Source organism: Aethalodelphis obliquidens, unplaced genomic scaffold, assembly GCF_003676395.1.
Source record: "Aethalodelphis obliquidens isolate GAN/ISIS:26980383/991018 unplaced genomic scaffold, ASM367639v1 scaffold23, whole genome shotgun sequence".
In the NCBI taxonomy this organism is placed as follows: domain Eukaryota; kingdom Metazoa; phylum Chordata; class Mammalia; order Artiodactyla; family Delphinidae; genus Aethalodelphis; species Aethalodelphis obliquidens.
Genome location: NW_020837967.1, coordinates 23,519,383 through 23,542,457, shown reverse-complemented (window position 1 = coordinate 23,542,457; position 23,075 = coordinate 23,519,383). Strand labels below are relative to the sequence as shown.

At 41.5% G+C, this 23,075-nt stretch overlaps 1 protein-coding gene across 1 annotated transcript in view; it reads right to left on the bottom strand.

Annotated features, from left to right (window-relative positions):
* The window catches only part of KIF5B (kinesin family member 5B), a 44,082-nt gene extending 25,240 nt beyond the window's left edge, over positions 1-18,842 (bottom strand). Inside the window, exons 1-8 of the mRNA XM_027121999.1 lie at positions 18,266-18,842; positions 11,547-11,634; positions 3,808-3,881; positions 2,705-2,809; positions 2,161-2,209; positions 1,583-1,638; positions 1,411-1,498; positions 1,124-1,248 (exon numbers count right to left, since the gene is read on the bottom strand). Of these exons, the coding sequence (XP_026977800.1) occupies positions 1,124-1,248; positions 1,411-1,498; positions 1,583-1,638; positions 2,161-2,209; positions 2,705-2,809; positions 3,808-3,881; positions 11,547-11,634; positions 18,266-18,391 (711 nt within the window). The 5' untranslated portion in view covers positions 18,392-18,842. The remainder of the gene's footprint in view (positions 1-1,123; positions 1,249-1,410; positions 1,499-1,582; positions 1,639-2,160; positions 2,210-2,704; positions 2,810-3,807; positions 3,882-11,546; positions 11,635-18,265) is intronic.
* Positions 18,843-23,075: the final 4,233 nt, after the last annotated feature.

Sequence of the window (23,075 nt, the reverse complement as noted above, 5' to 3'; positions counted from 1 at the left end):
CATGGGCTTTCTCTAGTTGCGGCAAGCGGGGGCTACTCTTGGTTGCGGTGCGCGGGCTTCTCATTGCGGTGGCTTCTCTTGTTGTGGAGCACGGGCTCTAGGCGCGCGGGCTTCAGTAGTTGTGGCTCACGGGCTCAGCAGTTGTGGCTCACGGGCTATAGAGCGCAGGCTCAGTAGTTGTACCTCACAGGCTCTAGAGAGCAGGCTCAGTAGTTGTGGCGCACGGGCTTAGCTGCTCCACAGCCTGTGGGATCTTCCCAGACCAGGGCTCGAACCCGTGTTCCCTGCATTGGCAGGCGGATTCTTAACCACTGTGCCACCAGGGAGGCCTGTTAACCCCCTTTAAAGAGAAACTTTAAAAAATTTACTGAAGCATAATGTTGATGTTGTAACTGTTAAAGAGAGAGACCAAATTTATATTATATAAGCAAATCTGCTTCTATTAGAAAAATATAAAATATATATTAAAGATAATAGAATAATATGTTAGCAATGATGGCTGAAAAAACAGCCTCTCAGTATTCACAAAATTAGAGACGGGCTTTGAAGTATGTGTATAAGACTTTGCGTAGAAGGGAACAGGTATGTCATTCTAATCAGAAGAAACAACAGATTAGCAGAACAGCAAAAAAGTTTCACATGTAGGTCAATATTAAAACATTTGAACTTATTTTGATTTTGACATAAACTAGAATCAGACTGTATACGACTGGAATAGTTAAATAATAGTCGGAAAGAAAGAAGTACAACAAAATCCGAAAGGACTAATGGATAGTTACCAGTTTTCAGAGAGAGCTCACTGCCAATATGAATAAAATAGATACTAAAAATTAGGAAAAGGATACCTAGTAAAATTCTTAATGACATACACTCAACACATTCTCAATAAAAGTACACATCTTAAGTCAAGGATAACACTTATTGGTTGAACTGGACTGTGGCCCAAATGACAGTAAATTTGTAATGACAAAGCATTGGCATAAATGCTTGTAACTCTCAAAAATGCTACCAAATTCAATTTGATATACATTTTCAATATATAACAATAAATAATGCAAAAGCCCAAATCTGAGTTAAAGTTCGTAAAAGTGCTTAGATATCTATCAGAATATAAAGATTTTACCTTTTCACTACCAGCTAAATCAACCAGATAAAGTTTTCCACTCAGCTTTTGTTCCGTTTGCGTGTTCTCTTGTTTTACATTAATAAGAAATATACTGTGACTCCTAGAGCTATGTTCATTCATATCTGCAAAGAAACCACACAAACAACTATCAACAAACACGGCTCTCCCTTACTAATAATTTCTACAGCATTATTTCACCTAAGAAAAATCTTACAATTAATCAACTTGATAGATATTTTAAGGCAGTTTGTACGTTAACTAGTGTTTATACATAGGCTACTTACTTGTAACCGCTACGTGTCTGTTGGATTTTCCTTCATCTATGGTGTCCATAACTTCATCTGGACTACATACGAAACGCTCTGTACACCCCTGTAAAACAAATGTTTAAAGTATGTCACTATCCTAAAAAAATGTTATTGTAGGGCTTTTCTAAATATTCTGTATTATACATACCTTTACATAGGGAACTCGGTTTTTATCTTCATGAACTGAAAGATTGGTCTTTGAAACTGAAAAAGAAAAATAAATAACATTAACAACATTTCCCTAAACTCTAACACTGGCTGTGAAATAGTCAATCAACTGTTTCTCTCCCCAAGCAGCCTAATAATAATACATAAACTTCAAAAATATGTAGATATCACTATAAAAGCAAAAGCCTATAGAAACAGTAGGAGATTTATATAGAAACCAATGCAGCAATATAGAATTTTAGGTCCAGGCCAACGTCTGCCACCCACATTTTGGAGTGGTTCAATGGTTTGCCAAGGACAGTGTCTCTGACCGACAGCTGACAGATGATGAGCGCTCAAGACTCAGGCTCCCGGACTCTAGTCCAATGTGCTAATTACTACTTACAAAGCGCCCACAATATATGCTTTCAATAAGTCCAAAGGCATTCAATTAAAACTTTTTCCTATAATTTAAGTCAATTTCATATAGGCTACTCAGAAATGGTCTCACATTTACTACTAAAAAAAAGCAGTATGTGGTATATTGAAAAACGATCGAAGAGCAAGAATTTAACTTACCATCTAACAGGTCCCTTATCTTATCCAAATAAATTTCAAAATATGAAACCTAAAGGGCAGAGGGAATAAAGGAAAAGAAAAATCAACCATTTAACATTACAAAGTAATTTATTCACCTATTCATTAAATATTTACTGGGGTCTGAGTTCCAGGTACCATCTAGACTACAGGGACAACTCAGCCACAGCTCTTATTCTAATGAGAAGCCCTAAATCCACCAAACCCCTTATGTAACTAAAGTACATTTTCCACTCTGTATCTTCTCCTAAAATTAGACAATTAGGTGTAATTAGTCACAACTTTTGAGCTTTGTAGCCAAACTCCCTTATCTTACAGAGAAGGCAGCTAAGGCAAGAGAGGCTCAGCTTACTTGTTTACCATGGCAGATGAGGGATCTGAGTTTACTAATTCTAATAATCTTTCAGCTACACCTGCCTGTAAGATAATTTTTAAAATATTTAAGAATACTTTTTTAAAAGAAAAAGTACTGAACAGAATTATTCTAGGAATAAAATAAAATACAACCTTTTCCCAATTATTTTACCTTAATATGAAATTCCAAATTTTCATCCATGGAGTAAATATAATTAAAAATATCTTGCACTATTCTTGGAATAATTCCCATGCCTTCTGGATCATGAAGTTTACCCTAAACAGAAAACAAAACCAGTTCTTAAACAAACTGTAACATACAAATTAAAAATCAAAACTTTTAATCTATAATTTACAGTTAACAGAGGATAGGAATTCTAATTGTTGCAATTTTTTGTGAAACAAAATGTGGCTGTACAAAATACCTAAAAAAACCTAATTTAACTGTTACATATTTTCGTAAGTTACACATAAATAATATATGCCAACCATATGGGTTACCAACTGATCTTAGTCTTTTATTTAATTGTTAGATCAGATTATGCACATTTGTAAATGAACACATTCTAGGAAAATGTTTGTTAGTTGCTCAGCATATAAATCTGCATTGTTGCATCTACTTCAAGTCAAATTCATCCAAATGCTAGGAATGTGCTTGTTCTCTGACGTTATGGAAATGAGTAACATGAGTGACACTAAAATAAGCCAGTCATTTACTTTATATGGAATGCTCAGATAAATGATAAAAGCAGATACTCTGTAGCAGTGGCAGAAAATTACAGGCTGTGTTCTAGAAGCAAAGCTTGAGCAGGTTCACATTTATTATTAACAGCAGCTCTGATAATTTTGGAGACCTTCTTATGAGAGAAGAGGGGCAAGTATTTGGCTGGGGGTGGGGAAACAGGACGGACACATGGACACGACCAAGGAGAGAAGGAAAAAATTAAGTGCTCTGAATAGAACTGAAAGTACACAAACATTAAAAATTTCCCATTATAAGGTGACAGAGAATTCTTACTTAATTCTAAAACATTCATAATTTTGTGGTTATGTGGATAAAACAAAGCTAGATATAATTTCAAATATACGGTTTCACCATTCAAACTCAGGAACTGATTAGACTGCAACAACGATGTTACTCATGTATAACGTGTATGAGACAAAGCAATAGAGTAAATAAAGCTGTTTAAGCGTATGGTAAAACGATGTCACAAATAACGAATGAGTGCCCTGTGCACAGCAAACTACATCTAAGTACAGACTGTGAGATGTTACCTCCATTGTGTGTGTCTTCCCGGAGGAGGTTTGTCCATATGCAAATATGGTTCCATTGTACCCCTCAAGCACATCTATGAAAAAATCAGAGATTTTATACATTAGGGATTTTTTTCCCCTTAAGCAAGGCATTAAAGGAAACAAGAATATATTAATAGTAATCCTCTTAGTGATGATTCACCTAAGGAATTCCTTTCTCTCCAGCCCAGATCACTTTCTGTTGTCAGGAAGAAGGAAATTTTAAATTCCACTGCTTATAATCATCTCTCCTGTCAATGTACATCTCAGACGTCATTACACCTGTATTCCAAAGCTTTATGTGACCGAAAAGAAAAACAGTGCTCTGGCAGCTTGCATACAGATATGAAATAGCTTTTAGAAGTAGGACTGATTGGTGGTTAACTGGTGGTTAAGCCTCACAAACCCACACAACATACCTCCTTATACCAAGTGTAACAAGCCCAGTCCTACTTCAAAACCGATTATCAGGGAGGTCCCGTGGAATTTAAAAAAAAACAGCGAAAAACTTTTCTAACCCTTTGTGTATCCTAAGGCCTACCATTAACATTTAAGCATCTTCCTTTACTAGGCTAAAGGGGGGGTTGGGAGGGATGTGAGTGAACAAGGTGACCTTTTAATTTCCAGTTTTCAGGGATTCAGTATGTTTTGTTTTGTTTGGTTTGGTTTTTGTTTTTGTTTGTTTTGGTAAAAAGAAAGGTACTATAAAATTACATTCTAGGACTTCCCTGGTGGCTCAGTGGTTAAGAACCCCCCTGCCAATGCAGGGGACATGGGTTCCAGCCCTGGTCCAGGAAGATCCCACATGCCATGGAGCAACTAAGCCCGTGCACCACAACTACCGAGCCTACACTCTAGAGCCTGCGAGCCACAACTACTGAAGCCTGCACACCTAGAGCCCGTGCTCCACAACAAGAGAAGCCACCACAATGAGAAGCCCGCGCACCGCAATGATGAGTAGCCCCCACTCGCCACAACTAGAGAAAGCCTGTGCGCAGCAACAAAGATCCAACGCAGCCAAAAATAAATAAATAAATTTATATATATATATATTTACATTCTATTTTAGAGGAAGCCAAAGTAAAAAGAGAAACGTCAGTTGGAAATAGCAGATGTTAACAGTGGAAAGTAAACCCGCAGTAAGCAAGTCAATTCTTGTCTTTTTTTTTTAATTGATTATTTTAAAAAGGAAGAAGAAAAAAGAAAAGAAATTTTTAAAGGTCCCAACGTTGGGCACAGCTAACTAGATAACAGATTTGCTACAGAAATATTTAATAAGGAAAAGAAGGTATTAGTACTTCTTACTTCCCTGGGAAGATTTTAGGAGATTTCAAACATTTGAAACTTTCATTCAAAATCTTTTCAGTTTTATGAAGGGAAGCAAAATAACTTCAAGAATCACATTTAAAACAGATAAGACTGGACTTCCCTGGTGGCACAGTGGTTAAGAATCCACCTGCCAATGCAGGGGACACAGGTTCGAGCCCTAGTCCGGGAAGATCCCACATGCCGTTGAGGAGCTAAGCCTGCAAGCCACAACTGCTGAGCCTGCGCTCTAGAGCCCATACTCCGCAACAAGAGAAGCCACCGCAATGAGAAGCCCGCGCACCACAACGAACAGTAGCCCCCGCAAGCCGCAACTAGAGAAAGTCTGCACGCAACAATGAAGACCCAACGCAGCCAAAAATAAATAAAAATATGGTACATTTGTTACAATTACCAAAGCAATATAAAAAAATTTAAAAAAGAATAAAATAGATAAGATTACAATATTTCTGTAATTCTGAAGAAGCAATCACCTGGGGAAAAAAAAAGCACCAGACCCTTTCCAATCCACTTCCTTTACATATAATTGTTCTCAGCCTGTTGGTATCATACCCTCTGCTTAAGATCTTTTAATCAATCACATAAAACCTAATTTTGTTAGATCGATACATGAAAGGTTCATTCATGATATGATCCAATTACCTAGCAACTACCACAATAAGTACTTAATAAATACTGGTAGGTGAATGAGTAAGTGACCTTCCCAAGATCATATTAGTAGCATATGTCTATAGGATATTACGGTAATTTTGTGTTAGGTGAAATACATCATATGAGAGCTCATAGGATAATCAATGTATGCCAATGTCTGTATTTGGGACTTCAAGCAAAACTTAAAAATTTTATATGATTACAGAGATTACGGAATAGTCAATGTTCAAGTATTTGCTCAGCACTACGACCTAGGCTCTCTGTTCTGGGAGCAGGGATGTAACAGTGACTAGGTGGTTTCTAGAGGCACCAGGCTATAATTAAAGTAATAACTGTTATTAATTAGGAAAATAATAATCCCTTCTTGCCTACCTTCAAATCCATTCCTGACCTTTGCTTTCTATAGTGATTTAACTGCCAACACTTTATTATGAAAAAGCCTAAACATACAGAAAAACGGAATGAATTTTACAGTGAACACCCCTATAACCACTACCAAGATTCTATCATTAACTTATCATTTTACTGTTTGCCTTAATCATCTTAATCTGTCTTATTTATTTAATGCATTTCAAAGTGAACTGCAGACTTCATTTCCACCTAAATACTCCAGCATGCATACACCATTGGCTAGAATTCAGTGTTCTGCAGTTTTATTCTCCAGAGATAAAATTTACATACAATGAAATGCACATATCTTAAAATTACAGTTCTTTTAAACACACACACACACACAAATAAAATACTCATCTCTTTGAAAATCCCAGAAAGCACACATCTGTAATCAGATAAAATTAGGCACCTTTGGAACTGGCTCTTTTTTGCCTATTCAGCTCCATCTCCCATCATCCTTCCCCTCACACTGCTGTTTTTGTTGGTAAAAATGGTTGAATCTGACAATTTAATACGGTTCAACGTCACAGTCATATCATAATGTATGTTCTTCCCTACAGAGGTGATACTTTTCTCATGTGGGCTGCCTCAGTTAGCCCACATGCATCTCTCTGTCTGGAGTAAATCCCTCACTCTCCCTCCCACTCTTGTGCATCCTTAAGACTAGCTTAGGCTTTACTTCTCTCCAATCCAATTCCACCCCCAAACGAAACTGGGAAAGAGTCCCAAGGTGTTCTTGTAGCACCTGCATTTAATCATAATACTGATCACTGTGTATTGCAACCATCAGTTTACTTGTCTGCCTTCCTCACTAGCCTGTAAAATCCTTGAGGCCAGGGCTGTGTTTAACCCCTAGCACAGTGCCTGGCACTTAGTAGGAACTCAAATGCTTGCTGAATGATTACTACTATTACTCATACAGCATCTTTCTAAAGTGTCCCTCCCCTTCTATAATATACTTTTGCCTTTCTTGTGAGAAACAGACAGAGGTGGAACTATGGACAAATATTACTTTCATACTTTGTAAACAAGAAAAACGTATTTAGCAAGTGAAGGAACAGCTTATCACCTTCTAAAAGTCACTTAATCTCTCTGAACTTCAGCTTCCTTATCGGCAGAATGTCTGCTTAGGGGAAGGCTGTGAGAATTAGAAGTCATCATATAAAATTATTACTGCTGGGCTTCCCTGGTGGCGGTAAATGCCGCAGAGCAACTGAGCCCACGTGCCACAACTACGGAGCCTGCGCTCTAGAGCCTGTGAGCCACAACTACTGAAGCCTGCATGCCTAGAGCCCGCGCTCCGCGACAAGAGAAGCCACCACAGCGAGAAGCCCGTGCACTGCAATGAAGAGTAGCCCCTGCTCGCCACAACTAGAGAAAGCCCGCGCACAGCAAAGAAGACCCAACACAGCCAAAAATAAATAAATAAGATAAATAAATTTTTTAAATATATACATTACTGCTAACATTTGAAAGCATTATGTGCCAGGCTCTGATAATCTTTCATATATGAATGTACTTAATCCTCACAAAACCCTATGGAAGGTACTATTTTTAGTCCCATTTTATAGATGAGGAAACTGAGAAACTGTGGCCTACAGTTCCACAGCCAGTAAGATAGAGCTGGGATGCAAACCCAGACAGTCTTGGTTCCAAAGACAAGCTCTTAACTACTACATTATATTCTCAAGGAACAGAGGAACCAAAATAAATACATGGCAGGCTACACCTGGAAAAATTAAGGTGGATACAGTGGCACACAGTCCAGGTCAGGAAGCTATGGTGGGAAACTGGGGACTCCCTGGAGGCCTGGTAAGATGCCTGGCATATAGCAAATATTGAATAAATGACAATTACTTTATACCAGAGAAACCAACTTGTAGACATCACTCGGGTTCAGAGTTCAAGAGAATACAAGTGGATAAAGCATGCTCAAAAGAAAACAAAAAAAAATCTATCTGACGAATCTACAAAAAGGAAAAGGTAACAGCCCTATACGTAAGTTATATACTTGTACAGATATTTATGAAACAATGCAACCTCGGTGGGCTGTCAGGAGCCCAGAGCACACAAGCTGCTCTCACCTCAGTCCCGGCAGCTTGCTCATCGAATCCACGTCTCAGAAGAAATACCAGCCCACCCATCGTTTTGCCAGTTCTTGCCTACCAGTTTCTTACCATGGCCGTCCAATTGACCTGTGTGCCAATGAATAGCCCAAGTCCAGCGTGCCACGTATTTAACTGCTTTCCTGCCCTGACACCTCACCTAGCCCCCACCCCCATCACTCTCCTTAAAGCTACGTGTTTACTGGCAACTCCGCCACGTTTGTGTCTTGTCCAGGGCAAGTCAGTACTTTTTCATGAATCATCTTTTAAAATCCTCACAGTACCCTTATTTTGCAGCAGAGGAAATGGAGACTTAGAAAGGCTGGGGAACTTGCTACAAGTCACAAGCTAGAAAGTGGCAGAGCCTAGACTTCAACCTAGGTTTGTCTGATTCCAAAGTCTATGCTCTTAACCATACTGCAAAGAAGGGAACTGCTATCCAGAACTCGGTTCCCAACAGTAAAGCAGGAATCTGCTGGTAAAAGGTAAAAAGTATCAAAATGTTGAGAAAAGGAGAGAGATTTCAAAAAAAGAATGATGTCATCTCAGAGTTGTAAACAGTAATGAAACAGTATAAAAGGTAGTAGAAACAAGTACACTAGATGTCAGGACCACAGACTGCAGAGTTCTGAGAAAGGTAGGTATGAGCCTATTGTTAAGAGGCTTCATAACTGAAGATGTACAAGAGATAAAAATCACTAGAACAGTATGAGAAAGGTAAAAGCCCAGGATAAGTGAGTCTTATAAAAACAAAACAAAATTAAAAAAAGGCCCTAAAGAGAGCTTTTAAAATATTCAGAAGTAAGTAGACCTGCACTGCCTAGAAAAGGTGACTATGTCAACAAACGATGTATTACCGTCTTCTACAACACCATCTGCAAAATGAACAATAGAAAAAACACTGCTGAGAGCGGCTTCGGGTCTGAGGTGGGTAGGATGGCCAAAGAATGGCTTTAAATGAGCCCAAGTTTCTAGTTGTAAGAGGATTACATCCCATGGATAAAAATTTCACAAAAGCCACAGGGAATGGAGGTAAAAGATGACTAACTTGTAAATGCTACACTCGTTTTCTAAAAGCAAAAAGTCAATCGATTCTGGGAACCTCAGACAAATGTACCAAAATTTCACTGAGGAAAAGCTATGGCTGAACTAATCTCATTTCCTGTTTGGGTCACTCAACTAGTACTTTGGGGGAACACCAGAGTCATGCACCATGATTTCACAAAAGGATGCAAGCTTTTCATCATATTCTTGTGGATACGTTGGTAAGCTAAGAACTAGACAACTGTACAGGTAAGAGAATCTGAAGTTGGTTAAATACCAAGTATGATTTAATAACTGCCAACAAACTTGTTCCATTTTTAGAAGATTAGGCTAAGAACCATGGCCCATTAAGTGCTTTATAAATGATTCATAGTAATACTTTCCAAACTCCACTGTGCGTAAATAAAGATCTTTAAAAAAAAGCCTTCAATATCCTTGTCACCATAACAGACATTAAAACATGCTGATAGCCAACTCAGATCCCTTGTAAGACAACTGTAAAAACAAAACTCAAAATAGGATTATGAGCTAAAATGAACAAAATGGAATCTGCACTTTAAAGGCCTGTGCAGATGCCAGATGAAAAAAATATGCAATGCTGGTTCTATGCCTGATGAAAAAAACTCCAATATTTAAGTGTGGATTGGGGTCTAACGTTGGCTGCAGCAGATGTGAAAAAGATTCATACATTTAAACTGCCCATGAATTCATGAATCAACAACTTCATGTTATTAAAAAAGCAATCTTTTGCTATACTGACGACAAAAGTAAGTCAAAATCAAAGAATGTAGTATAATTGCGTTCCATGACAGATCCATCTGGAAAACTATTTGATGCTTACAACAAAAGATGACACTGCCTGTTCCTCTTTCTTGCAGTCGTTTACAGAATCACCCATTAATTCTCCCTCCAGTCCACTGTCTCTCACCAATTCCATACCTGTTGTAATTCTTGGTGGTTTCATGTCCACGTAGTGGGTGATCCCACAACTAGACGTCCATGTACTAGATGATACTCTGGCCTCTAGGTCCTTGAACCTTATTTTCTCCATGATCTTATCCTTTTCTCCTTCCAATGCCAAGTCCATGGTCACACTCTAGACCTTTCATTACTAACTGCACTGCCTTCCTAACACCAAGTATCCACTTCCTTTTACTCCTTCTATTACCCTGATTCCAAAAAACCTTTGACTCCACTGAGACTATAACACACTAACCTTACCACCTTTTTTCACTGTCCCTTAAATCCTGCCTCCCCCACCCAGGCAGCTTAGATTCCAGGGTTCACCATTAGCAGCACTCTCGACTACATCGCTTGCCCTTCCCTCCCTCTTTTGTACTTGCCTGGCAAAATACAACTGGGTAAATTCAGCTCTCTGGCAGCTAACCACAAGTGGGCTCTTAACGTTGCCTGGCAATGCTGCCACACCTCCCTAATCCATTCACTTCCACACTGCTAGAAGACTCTGTACCTTTTCCTAGAACCTCCTCTCCCATCCTCACTCTCTGTGATGACTTCGCTCCCTACATCAGAGACAAACTGGAATTAATATGAAAAGAACATGTACATTTTCCCGCCATCACACGAATGGACCTACTTCTATCCATAAACTCTACGTTTCCTCCTGTCACTAGATGAAATGTCTGTGCTCCTACTTAATCCTAACCTTCCACTTGATACTGAATCCCAACCCCTCTACGCTGGTGAACACTATAGGAAGACAGATGTTGCCTCAATCTCGTAAGTACTCTTTAACAATTAGACCTGTCAAAAAGTGCTATAAAGCATTTCACGAAGTAATGGCTATTTAATCATAAGATCCCTTTGATGTAAGATATTTCTGCAGTAACTGGAAGTAAGTCCAGATAATCACTTAACACCCTCTCAGCTCTAAGGTTCTATGGTTTTAGAAAACATAAACCTGAAAAATACCTTAGTATAGGTTAATAGTATTAACTGGAATGTACACACACTATAATTCTCATAACACCCTTTAAAAGGTACTGTATATAAATTAGTTCATGGAATATGAGCAATAGATTTACTAACTATATTTGACCTTTTCATTATTTAAACAACCGCTGCAATTAACTAAAGGGAAAGGGAAGGTAAAATGAAAAAGAGAACGTTGGGTAAACAGGAGAGATCACAAACAAAATTTGACTTATTGCTGGAACAACTCAGCAGGTTAAATATATTTACCTTTAACAATCTTCTTTGCACAGTCATTATACACTTGCTCTTGAGATGTGTTTGACTGGAACACCCGGTCAAATGCATAAGGCTTGGACTGAAAAACAGAAACAAGGGTTTCAACTACACAGATTCAAGGTGAACAGACATTTCTAAGCTCCTTTAAAGATGTCATCATATATTTAACCTTCAAAATAGGATACCTACTATGCCTCACTTCATGTCACAGAATCTTTGCAGAAAGGACCTTAGGGCCCAAGAACAAATCCACTAGAATAAACTCCACAGAAACAAGCATGTCTGTTTTAGTCTTTGTTGTATTTCCAGAACCTAGCACAGAAATTAGCACTACTGTGGTGGGCAATCATATTGCTGAGTGAATTTTTATTTAATGCATATCTTTTCTGGCAGATATTGAGACCCTATTTTCAATACTAACATCATCTTGCAGATAAGGAATTAGAATCGTGAAAGGTCCAAAAGTTGTAAATGACAAAATTAAAATTCAAACCCAAATCTCCTGTCTTTCAGTTCAGGGCTCCTTCCACTATTCCATTCAGCTTTCAGTTTACTGCAACAGCATTTCAACCATTCATCCACTTAATAAGTATTTATGGAGTGCCGATTATGCCGGACACCATGCTAGAATGATGACCAAGACAGATTCATTCTCTGCTTTAGTGGAACCTAAGTAACAGTGGGGCAGACATCAGACAAATGGTCAAGTGACTAGAATTCCGACGGGCACAACGGAGTGCTAATGAAAGTGCTATGAGAGCACTTAGAGGAGAACCTGAGACTGGGGAAGGCAGAAGAATGCCAGAGACACACTCTGGAGAAGGGATGTTAAAGAACTCAAGAGTAAGTAGCACCCAGCTCACCGTCATTCTCTTCAATGTTACTCATGAGGGAGGGTGAGCATGGGGAAGTACTCCAGGCATTGGGAACAGGAGAGGCTGAAGGGAACTTGTAGCATTCAAGAAACTAAAGGATGTTGTAAGTTTGAAGTGCAAGGATACAAAAATCAAATGCAAATGTCAACACGGTGAAAAAGGCAAGTAACATCTTAGTGTTATTTTAAAAACAGTTTTGATTTTGTGGGCCCCTTAAAGGATCTTGGGGACACATTTAGAGAACTGCTGATGTAGCCTGAGAAGGAGCCAGAGACATGAAATGAATAAAATCAAGAGTATGATGTCCATGCAAGTCAAGGAAGAATTTTCAAGGAGGAAGTGATTGTGTCAAATTCAGCTGTGAGGACAAAGCAAAACTGAAAAGTATCCAACCACCACAAAGATCAGATTGGAAAAGGTTGAAAAAAGAATAGGAGGTAACTGAACAGAAATCTGGCTGTGACTCAAAGAAAGCTGTCTTTTAAGATAGACAAGACCTGAGCAAGTTTAAATGCTGGCAGGAACAATCTAGTACTCTAAGAGAGAAAGTGAGCATCTAAAGATGAGAGAGAGAGCAAGGGGATTCTGGTATTGAAAGTAAGTGTACGACGGCTCTCTAGTCTCTTCTAAAGTAAAGGAAGGGAGCTGGGCCCCAAAATAAACAATCACGACCCCAGAAATAATCCTTAACATTATCGAATACTTCCTAGGTCTCAGCTGAAAAAGACCATACTTTTTAGAAACTCTACCCCACAATTCCCCTCCCTAAAGCTTGGAACAACAATAAAGATGACGCAAACAGCCCCTAAAGACCTGTCCAAAGCCATTCCCAATTCCCTGTCCCCTTCTGGCCTCCCACCAGACAAGCTGGAAGCTAACCACCTGCTAGCGGAGTCTCCTTGCAAGTAGTGTCACATGACCCAGCTCTAGATACCATGAAGTGATGGTCTGCTGGGAGGTTTCAGAGAAGGGTTTTGTTTTCCTGATGAAAAGGACCGCCTCAGCTGAAGCTACCCTTTCTCCTTTCTGGAATGAAGATCTGGAACTGGAACATCCATCTTGCAAACATGACAAATACGACAAGGGAAAGTCAATAACTTAGGATGACAGAGGGTAACAGAGTCAGCAAGTAGAACTAAAGGCCCATCTCCAGACTTCCTATGTGAGAAAAATAACCTCTTATTTATTTAAACCACTATTAGTTTGTTTTCCCTCTGCAGCTGAAAGCATTCCTGAAGGATATACTCAGATGACCTCACTTTGGCATCAATTAAATGTAGGCATCTCAATGGCTGATTATTCTTTGGCTACGACATACATAAAAGTGTCCTTTTGCTAAGATTCTGAGACATTAACTAATCTACAGGTGTGGCTAATAAAAGATAATCTATTGTTTCACTGATTGTACAAGATGTATTCAAGATAAACAATTGTGAAAACAAACACAAGTACAGTCAAAATAACAGAAATAAACCATACTAATATTTTTTCTATCAAAAAGAAAGTAATTTTCCCTATTCATTTATCCAGCAAACATTTATTTAGCACCTTATAAGGTATCAGATATTGTAAATGAGTAACAACTTTAGAAATGATACTAATTAGTACAGAGAGTAGGGTTCAAAGAATAATAGAGGATAAGGCTGGATAGATTCTTGAATACTAAGTTAAACAGCTATATACTAGGATCGAATATAAGTGATCAAGTAATGTTAACTAAATCGAAATGGAGACCGCTTCTAGGGTTAAAGAACTCATGATTATTATTATTATTTTTTTTTTGCGGTACGCGGGCCTCTCACTGTTGTGGCCTCTCCCGTTGCAGAGCACAGGCTCCAGATGTGCAGGCTCAGCAGCCATGGCTCACGGGCCCAGCCGCTCCGCAGCATGTGGGATCTTCCCGGACTGGGGCACGAACCCGTGTCCCCTGCATTGGCAGGCGGACTCCCAACCACTGCGCCACCAGGGAAGCACTCATGATTAATTTTACTTGCAAGAAACAAGTTAACAAAAAACAGGTAATAGTGTGACAAATGCATCTCTCCAAAATAAGGCAAATAATACTTTTTTGGGGGGGGGAGATTTTGTTTGTTTAATTTTTGGCTGTGTTGGGTCTTCGCTGCTGCGCGTGGACTTTCTCTAGTTGTGGCGAGCGGGGGCTACTCTTTGTTGCGGTGCGCGGGCTTCTCATTGTGTGGCTTCTCTTGTTGCGGAGCACGGGCTCTAGGCGCACCGGCTTCAATAGCTGTGGCACGTGGGCTCTAGAGTGCAGGCTCAGTAGTTGTAGCTGATGCACATGCTTATTAGCTGCTCCGCGGCATGTGGGTTTTTCCTGGACCAGGGCTCGAACCCGTGTCCCCTGCATTGGCAGGCGGATTCTTAACCACTGTGCCACTAGGGAAGCCCTTACCTTAGATTTCTTAAGTGAAGTGGTTCCTATTTGAATCTGCACGGACCAGGCTGAACACCAAATTTGGTTACAAAGGACACCCTCTGGCAGGAATATGTCTTTCTCTGGAATTCTGAATAGTGATTTTCAGATAACATGGGATTACATCATATTAGATTTTCCTTAGTTAGATTCCTTAGATAGATTATGGGTGAACATTCCGCAATTGTAAAGGTATATTATGATGGCTTCTTCTCTTTTAATTTTCGTATTTAAGGTAATCAGGATCAAACACCAAATCATCATACATTTGAAAGGGGAAATCATGTTGTGCTAGAGGTAAGGAACTGGGTCTAACTTCAATGAACTACAACAGCGTGTTTTGGGTTCTGTCCTCTACAGTATACCACATAAGGAACGATGATTAGTAAAGATGCTTAACGACGCAAATATGCACGTTCCACTTTCACGATGCATAAATAAATGTGGGAATAACTTTTTCTATTGATTTTTTTATTTGGTGTTTTCAGCAGGCTCCTTTGAACTATATAACCAGGTGTTGCCCTGGTCCCCCAGTTTTTGTGGATAACAAGTTTGCATATCTAAAGCAAATAGTTCTATCTGTATCATTCAAAGTTGTTCAAAAAAATAATGCATTTATTTCATTCAATATGTGATATTTATAGCACTTCACTGAGCACTTAATTACAAAAAAAAATCTGTACAAAGGCTGTAAAGCACAGAGAAACACTACAAGATTACATTGCCATGAGGTCACATTACATTAAAATCACTGATTAGATGAGTAACAGGAAAAAAGTTTGGACAAAATATTGGAAACTGAATTTATAGGAAAATCAGAATCCTAAAAAATTATCTTCTACGTGAGCACTGATTACATGTACAATTCAGTTAACACTGTAAACTAAAATACTTATTTTTTTAATTTTGATTTAACCAGAAAGCTGTGTACAAAATGTTGTAAAATTGTTTAAGATAATTTAATTTTAAATGCTGCACTGCAGCAATTCCTTCTTAAACTATTTACTTTGAATCAGGATCAGGATCCAGTAAAATGAACAAAACAAACCATGGGATGACTTTTACCTGGAGATTTTCTAATTCCACCCCTCCTAGCTGCCCTTATAAATTCCCAGACAACTTTTTAAAAAGATAAAATAAAGCACTTTAAAAAATTAGGGGGGGGGGAGAAAGACCTCAGAGTAATTAATGACTTACTATATGCAAAACACTGGTTTCAGAAAATAATGAATTAAACATGTTGCCTTACACTTTTTAAAGCTGTATCACACTCAGTTTAATGTATTTTTGCTTATACTTAAACAAAAACAAACGATTAAAATGCTTACCAGTTTATCTAAAGGCCAACTGTACATTACTGATTCACAACTCAAATCACTCACCCATGATTTCTAATATTATCACTTAAATTTATTTAAATGCTAAGGAAACCTAAGTAAAGAAATTCAAAGGAAACAACCTAAAATAAACGTTATGCTTCCTGTGGTAATTGTTTATATTCTTTTAACTCTTTCCTCGTATCTTATGTCACATTTGGCCTGCGTTAGAAGGTTGCCTTCTAACCTAATCATAAAACATTTTGCGAATCCTAAATTCTATCATTCCAAAACATAAATCTTGATAATACTTATAGATTTGTGTAAATACGCATACAAAAAAATATCTGAAGTACTAAGACATTCTTACTACAAATCTGAAAGGAAGACAGCTTTGATGTTCAACCACTGTTGAGAGGCTGAATAACCATAAAAACTCTGTGAGGAACTAGCAGCCTACTAGTGTTTGCCAACTAACAACCCAGGCCTTGCAAGCCTCCTCTGATTCCACGCACGTACAATGTATCACCCTAAACGAAAAGGATGACTACTTTCGTGCTTAACTTCTTGGCCTCACCACGATGTCATTTATAGCCTGAGTTTTTCTGTGCACTTGTTAACAAAGAACCAGCCTGACAGTCCTCACACAGTAGTAGCTGGCACTTGTTAGGAACCTAACGACTTGTTTGCCAAAGCCCTCCTGAGCTACGTGGAGCTATGACATCCATATTCTAGAGCTGAACTTTGGAAACGTTCACATAAAAACTCTAAAGAACTTCAGTTCTGTCTTACATGTCAATGCTTTTCATCTTCAACGTTCCATCTCCCGTGATCCCTTTGTCTGGTTTCCAAATTAACTATCCAAACATATGCCAAATGTGGAATACCACTAGAGAAAAAGTCAACGTTAACACTGGGTAGCATGACAGCCATGTAGAAGCAAGTTCTGTCAAACGGCATCACCAAGAAAGAAGACTTTCATTTCCAGTCACAGTTCACCGTTCTGTGGGCAGTATCTTGCCACCCATTTTAATCTCCTTGAGCTGGGGATGTTATTTTCAGAGACCTTTCAATACCAGAGATCAGACCTCAAAAAAAAACAAAAACGAAAGACAGACACCAACCCCACCTTACTTTCTGGTTATCAGAAGTTGACAATGATCCGCCAAGCCTAGTCATCTCATGGTTTATACTACGAAGGACAGTATCTCACCATCCTCGGCACATTATCAAGTTCTTCAAGGTAGCTCCTCACCGTAGACGTAGGAAGCTGACACTAACAAGAAACCTAGTTTACTGGTCCAATTTTACCTTTTTCTCCAATTTTACCTTTTTCTCCAAAAAACCTAGTTTACTGGCCCAATTTTACCTTTTTCTCTTTTCCCTTTTTCTGTTATAATACTTTGATATACACACAAAAGAGTTCACACTCTTTCCCATACCGTTACCCCGTAAAACCCAATGAGAGTGAGACTCATTTATAACCCAGAGCGAATCGGCCATATCCGATGCAAGACGAAACGAAGTCGAGCGCTCCGAGTTCAAAAGACACCTACTTCTTTTCGCAGCCCTCCCCGTTCGCCGTGTGTAACTGTAAACCCGAAGGCGGGCTGGGCGACCACCGAGGGCACGGGTCCAACTGCGCTAGGTGCAGTTTCCCTTTCCCCGTAGGGGAGACGATGCAGTCTAACGCACACGGCTTTCCCCGAGACCACGCATCGTGACTATTTAAGGTACGGAGGGCAGGTCTCAGAGCTCAACGCGCCCGAATGGGAAGTCGTGGGGAGGCGGCGGCGCGACCCCCCGACAGCACCTGCACCAGGACCCGCAAGCGCACGCAAGCCGGCCCCGGTGCCCGCAACCCGCGCCCGCCCCGCCCCTCCCGCGCGCGCCCCAGGTGCGGGAGGGCCGCGGACCCAGGGCGGGTGCTTCCCGTCGCCGGCGCCGCAGACCAGGGCGGGGCGACCCAGGAGCACCCGAGGAGGCGCCGCGCCCCTCCCCGGGCCATCGGGGCCCCCAAAGCTCGCTCCCCGCTTCCCTGAACTCCAGGAGCGGCCGGGCCCGATAAAGGGGGCTGGGGGCACTCACCGCGATCATGATCGTGTCTTCTCCCTGAAACTTGGCGATGTACTTATCGCCGCGGTTCACCTCGGACTCGTTCAGCGGTCTGAAGCGACACATCACTTTGATGTTGCACTCGGCCGGGTCCGCCATCTTCCTGGCTGCCGGGGCCGGAGGCCGGGAGCCACTCCCCACCGCTCAGTCTTGGAGGAAACGGGCCGAGCCGAGGGGCTGGAGTCGCGAAGGCCGAGGGCCCGCGGTCCGCGGCGTCGCGCTTCCCCGGCGGAGCGGCCGGGACCGGGGCTGCAGCGCCCGCGCCGGCACCGTCGCCCGCAGGCTCACTTCCGACCCATCATGGCAGCCATGGCGGCGGCGCCGGGCGGCGGCGGCTCCTCAGCTTCTCCTTCGCCGGCGGGGCAGGGTGCGGGGCTGGGGGATCCCGGAGACCGGGAACACGACCTCCTCTTTCTTCCTCGGAGACAGCAGGCCGCGCTCAGCGTCGGCCCACCCTGCTCTCCGCTCGCCGGTTCGCCCGCTACCGCCTACTCATTCCAGACTCCGCGGACGGGCGACGGGCGGTGGGAGGGGCGGCGCGGGGCGGGAGGAGCATTGCGCACGCGCGGCGGGCCCGGCGCCCCGGCGACCAATCCGCGCCCGCGCCGCCGCTCCGCGCCGGGGTCGCAGGGCCAAGTTTCCCGACGAGCACGCGCAGAGGGACCTGTGGATCCCGCCGGTGGATTCGCCGGAGTTGGCTGAAGCGCTAGCTTTATTTCCTTTAGAGTACAAGGGACTTGTTAAGACTGCTTGATGTTGTGGTTTAAGTAAAACACTATATTTCTCTTGGGAAGTGTTTGCTTTCTATTTGGTCTGGAGATACATTGATTCCTAGCCCACCTTTTTAGAGCGCTTTGCCAGAAAAAGGAAAATTTGAATGAAGGGCGGTACCTGGTTTCTGATTCAAGCGGTCGCTCATTCCCGAGAGAGTGGGTTGGGAAGACAGGACTTAGCAAGAAAAAGGAGATTTCGTCTGAGTAATACAAGGTGCTGAAAAAATGTGGAACAGAAGGCCCTCGGGGAACTGGGGGTCCCAGTGACCCCGTAATAATCGTTATGGAGCTCGTCAGTCTCGGTACCTGGAGTGTAAAGACGGAAGAACTGCAAAGACAGCTAGAAACCCTTCTCCTGGTCCCCAGGATTTGTCTGTGAAGTGGAGGAGTGTACTGTGAAAGCCTCCGATGCTCTCTGTCCTCGCCCGATCGTCCCAATACCCCCAGAAATGAGTCTAGAGTCCACAGAGACAGGTTTATTGATCCACGGTAATGGGGGAGAGTTCGCATCTTAGGAGCCCTGGGGCATCTCACCAAACACAGAAAAAGATGGAGTTGTTACAGGACTTTCGGGGAAGTGCGGAGTTTAGGTAAAATTTAAATGAAGTTGTGTTTTGATCGGTCCCAACAACGCAGAGCTGTGAGTGGCATCATGTCTGGACTACAAGTGGACCCAAAGTCTCGTTTCCTTGGAACTACAAGGTTAAGATAGATGTGGAACGTTGTCTCCAGAAACCCCTTACCCACAGCTCTGCACCTGGCTTAGAAATCATTCAGGGCTGCCTCTCTGTGCCTGAGACTCTGCGGCAAGAGTGGGATGTTTTCTTCTTACTGATGTACTTTCAATGGGCAATTTCTGATAGTCTGTGATTTTAGAGAACAATGTTTTCAGTAAGAAAGCAACAGTCACTCAAGGAGGTTGACGTGGCAGGTGGGTCACCAGTTTTCATCCTTCGTAGCAGGGTCTCATAAAGCTTCTGTTCTCAGCCCTCTGCTCTGTTCTCTCCGAACTCCCTTCTTCAACAGTTGTTGGAATCTCTTATCTACAGCCCTGACCTTTTCACCTGTGTGACATTCCCATCTCACCAGCTGCTTCTAGGCCACCTTTTTAGAATGCTGTACCTTAACCTCCAATTTAGCATTCCAGAGATGAAATTAATTATCCTCTGCTCCCTGGAAATACTGAGTGCAACTACTCAGCTCTCCATTTTTGATGACCAGCATCAGCGTTCTTCCATACTCCCAGGCTTAAAAAGTCCCAAGCACCTGTCATTCCAATGTTTCCCTCATCCCCTATACATGCAGAAGAGAAACATGGGAATCTGTGTATCTGAAGTTCCTCAACTTCCATTCCACCAGTCCCGACTGTTCCCCAACTCAGAAGAGCTGAGGAATAATTGTTCTAGAGCAGTGATTTTCAGATTCTGCTCCATGGAGTAGAGGATCCAAAGAAGTGACTCAGGAGGTTTCACGGGTCTGGTGAGGGAATGGAGGTGGATGGAAAGGCTAAGCCGTGAAGCTCTGGGAACCTCTGCTGTTCAAGGTCCTTTTGTTGCCTTTTGACTCTCACCTTTCCCCTCTTCCTGCACGACAGATTCTGGAAGCTCAGGCTTTATGAAAACAAAATCCAGAAAGGGAACTGTCTGCAAGAGTCTTCTGCTTTCGTGTCTGACATACACACTTCTGTGCGAGGGAGCACAGAGTGCCTGACTGCAGAGAACCAGGAAGGAGAAGAAGGCTATGTGAGAAACAAAATCTTTCTTTTTCTTTTTTCTTTCTTTCTTTTTTTTTTTTTTGGCTGCACCGCGTGGCTTGCGGGAACTTAGTTCCCTGACCAGGGATTGAACCCAGGCCCTGGCGGTGAAAGCGCCGAATCCTAATCACTGGACCACCAGGGAATTCCCAAAACCAAGGTATTTCTAAAAATTGCCCTATCACACGAGTGAGGACTATCAGGCAAAAGGGTTTAAGAAATATTTTCATAAGAAAATAAAAGAATGATTTTTTTAAAATGGTTCATCTCAGTTTTTCTTCCAAATATAGAAAAGACCACCATTATTCAACATTAGCAGTGAAACAGTAGGTTTCCTTGAGGGTATAGTTTGAGAGTCATCAACGTAACTTTTTTCTTATGAAAATGTGAGTGGTACTTTCACCTATACAGATTTTTTTTTTAATTAACTAATTAATTTTTATCTGCGTTGGGTCGTTGTTGCTGTGCATGGGCTTTCTCTAATTGCAGTGAGTGGGGCAAGCAGGGGCTACTCTTCGTTGCGGTGCACAGGCTCTAGGCCCGCAGGCTTCAGTAGTTGTGGTGCATGGGCTTCAGTAGTTGTGACTCATGGGCTCAGTAGTTGTGGCTCACGGGCTCTAGAGCACAGGCTCAGTAGTTGTGGCCCACGGGCTTAGTTGCTCTGCGGCATGTGGGATCTTCCCGGACCAGGGCTCGAACCCGTGTTCCCTGCATTGGCAGTTGGATTCTTAACCACTCCGCCACCAGGGAAGCCCCACCTATACAGTTTTAGAACATTAAGTCTCCACTGTTCAAGTTAACCTCCAAAGCATGTCCTCCAGTAAACCATGTCTACTTGGATCACACTGTTGTGTAGCCTCTCTCCTTGACTCTTGGCTGGCCCTTTTATTCACTTGTAAGGAGTACAAGGTGGCAGAAGTGTGATCCTGTGGGCTATCTGAAACTGGGTGAGAAGAAGCCTGTAGCTTCCACTTAGTTCTCTTGGAACACTCCTTCAGGGGCATCTGAAATGCCACATGGGAAGACCAATTACCCTGAGAACACCATGCTGGAGTCAATAGAGCCCAGCTGATCCCAGCCTTCCAGCCATCCCCACCCAAGCACCAGACTTGTGAGGGAAACCACCTTGTACAGTCCAGACCAGCACACCCACTGCTTTAGTACCAGTGAGTAATCCCAGTTGGTACCCTTGGAGCAAAAGAATCACCCAGCTGAGGCCTGCCCAAATTCCTGACCCATGGAATCATGAGATGTAATAAAATGGTTATTGTTTTAAGGCACTCAATTTTGAAAATTTGTTACATAGCAATAGATAACTGGAATAATCACCTACAACTTGGAACTTAAAATTTATCTCCTGGAAATAATCCTATAAAATGTTACTTATGTATAACAGGTGTATTTAGGTTGGACTGTATTTTAGAGTAATTATAAATAGTTGGAGGGGGTCTGAGAACATAACCACTGTTTGTAACATTACTATAAGAAAATTTGTTTCATATTTAATGTGAAGTGACTTTTTAAAAAATGGGCATTTTGAACAGGAAATTAGAGTATTTCTCTTTTTCAAATGTGTTCAGGAAATACCTGTTCCTTTCCATTGCCACTACTCATTCCTGGTCCATGGCCCTACTACTTCATGCTTATATTCCTCCAACACCTCCCAGCCTCTTTCACATTTGATCATTCAGGAAATACAGGTTGAGCTCCTATGAGCACCCAATAGGTGCTGGGGATGTAATGATGAAAAAGACTGAACAATTGCCTCCCATATCCACTAGTTGCATACAATTTTCAGATTAAATTTCCTAAAATACTGCTTTTATTACATAATTTCATTTCTCAAGAATCTACAAGTCCCTTTTTTCTCAAACAAGTTCAAGTTCCTCTACTTAAATCCCAAGTCCTTCTTCCATCTGACTTACCCTTATGTAAGCAGGATTTTCCCACTGTTCCACAACTTACTTTCTTGACTCCTGGCAACTGGCCATTTCACTGACCGCCCCCTCCCTTATAATGTGCTAATTTCAAGGTCATGTTGATCCCACCCTGAATGTCTCTCCCTTGTGTCATCCAAATCCTACCCATCTTTGGTCAAGTCTCCCCATCTGCAAATGGTTTTTTAGCACAGAATTATTTTACAGATCAGACAGAAAACCCCTGTACTGTATTTACTATCATAGTTTAATTCTTTAGGACATTTAAAAATTTTTTAATTAATTAATTTATTTATTTTTGGCTGCGTTGGGTCTTCGTT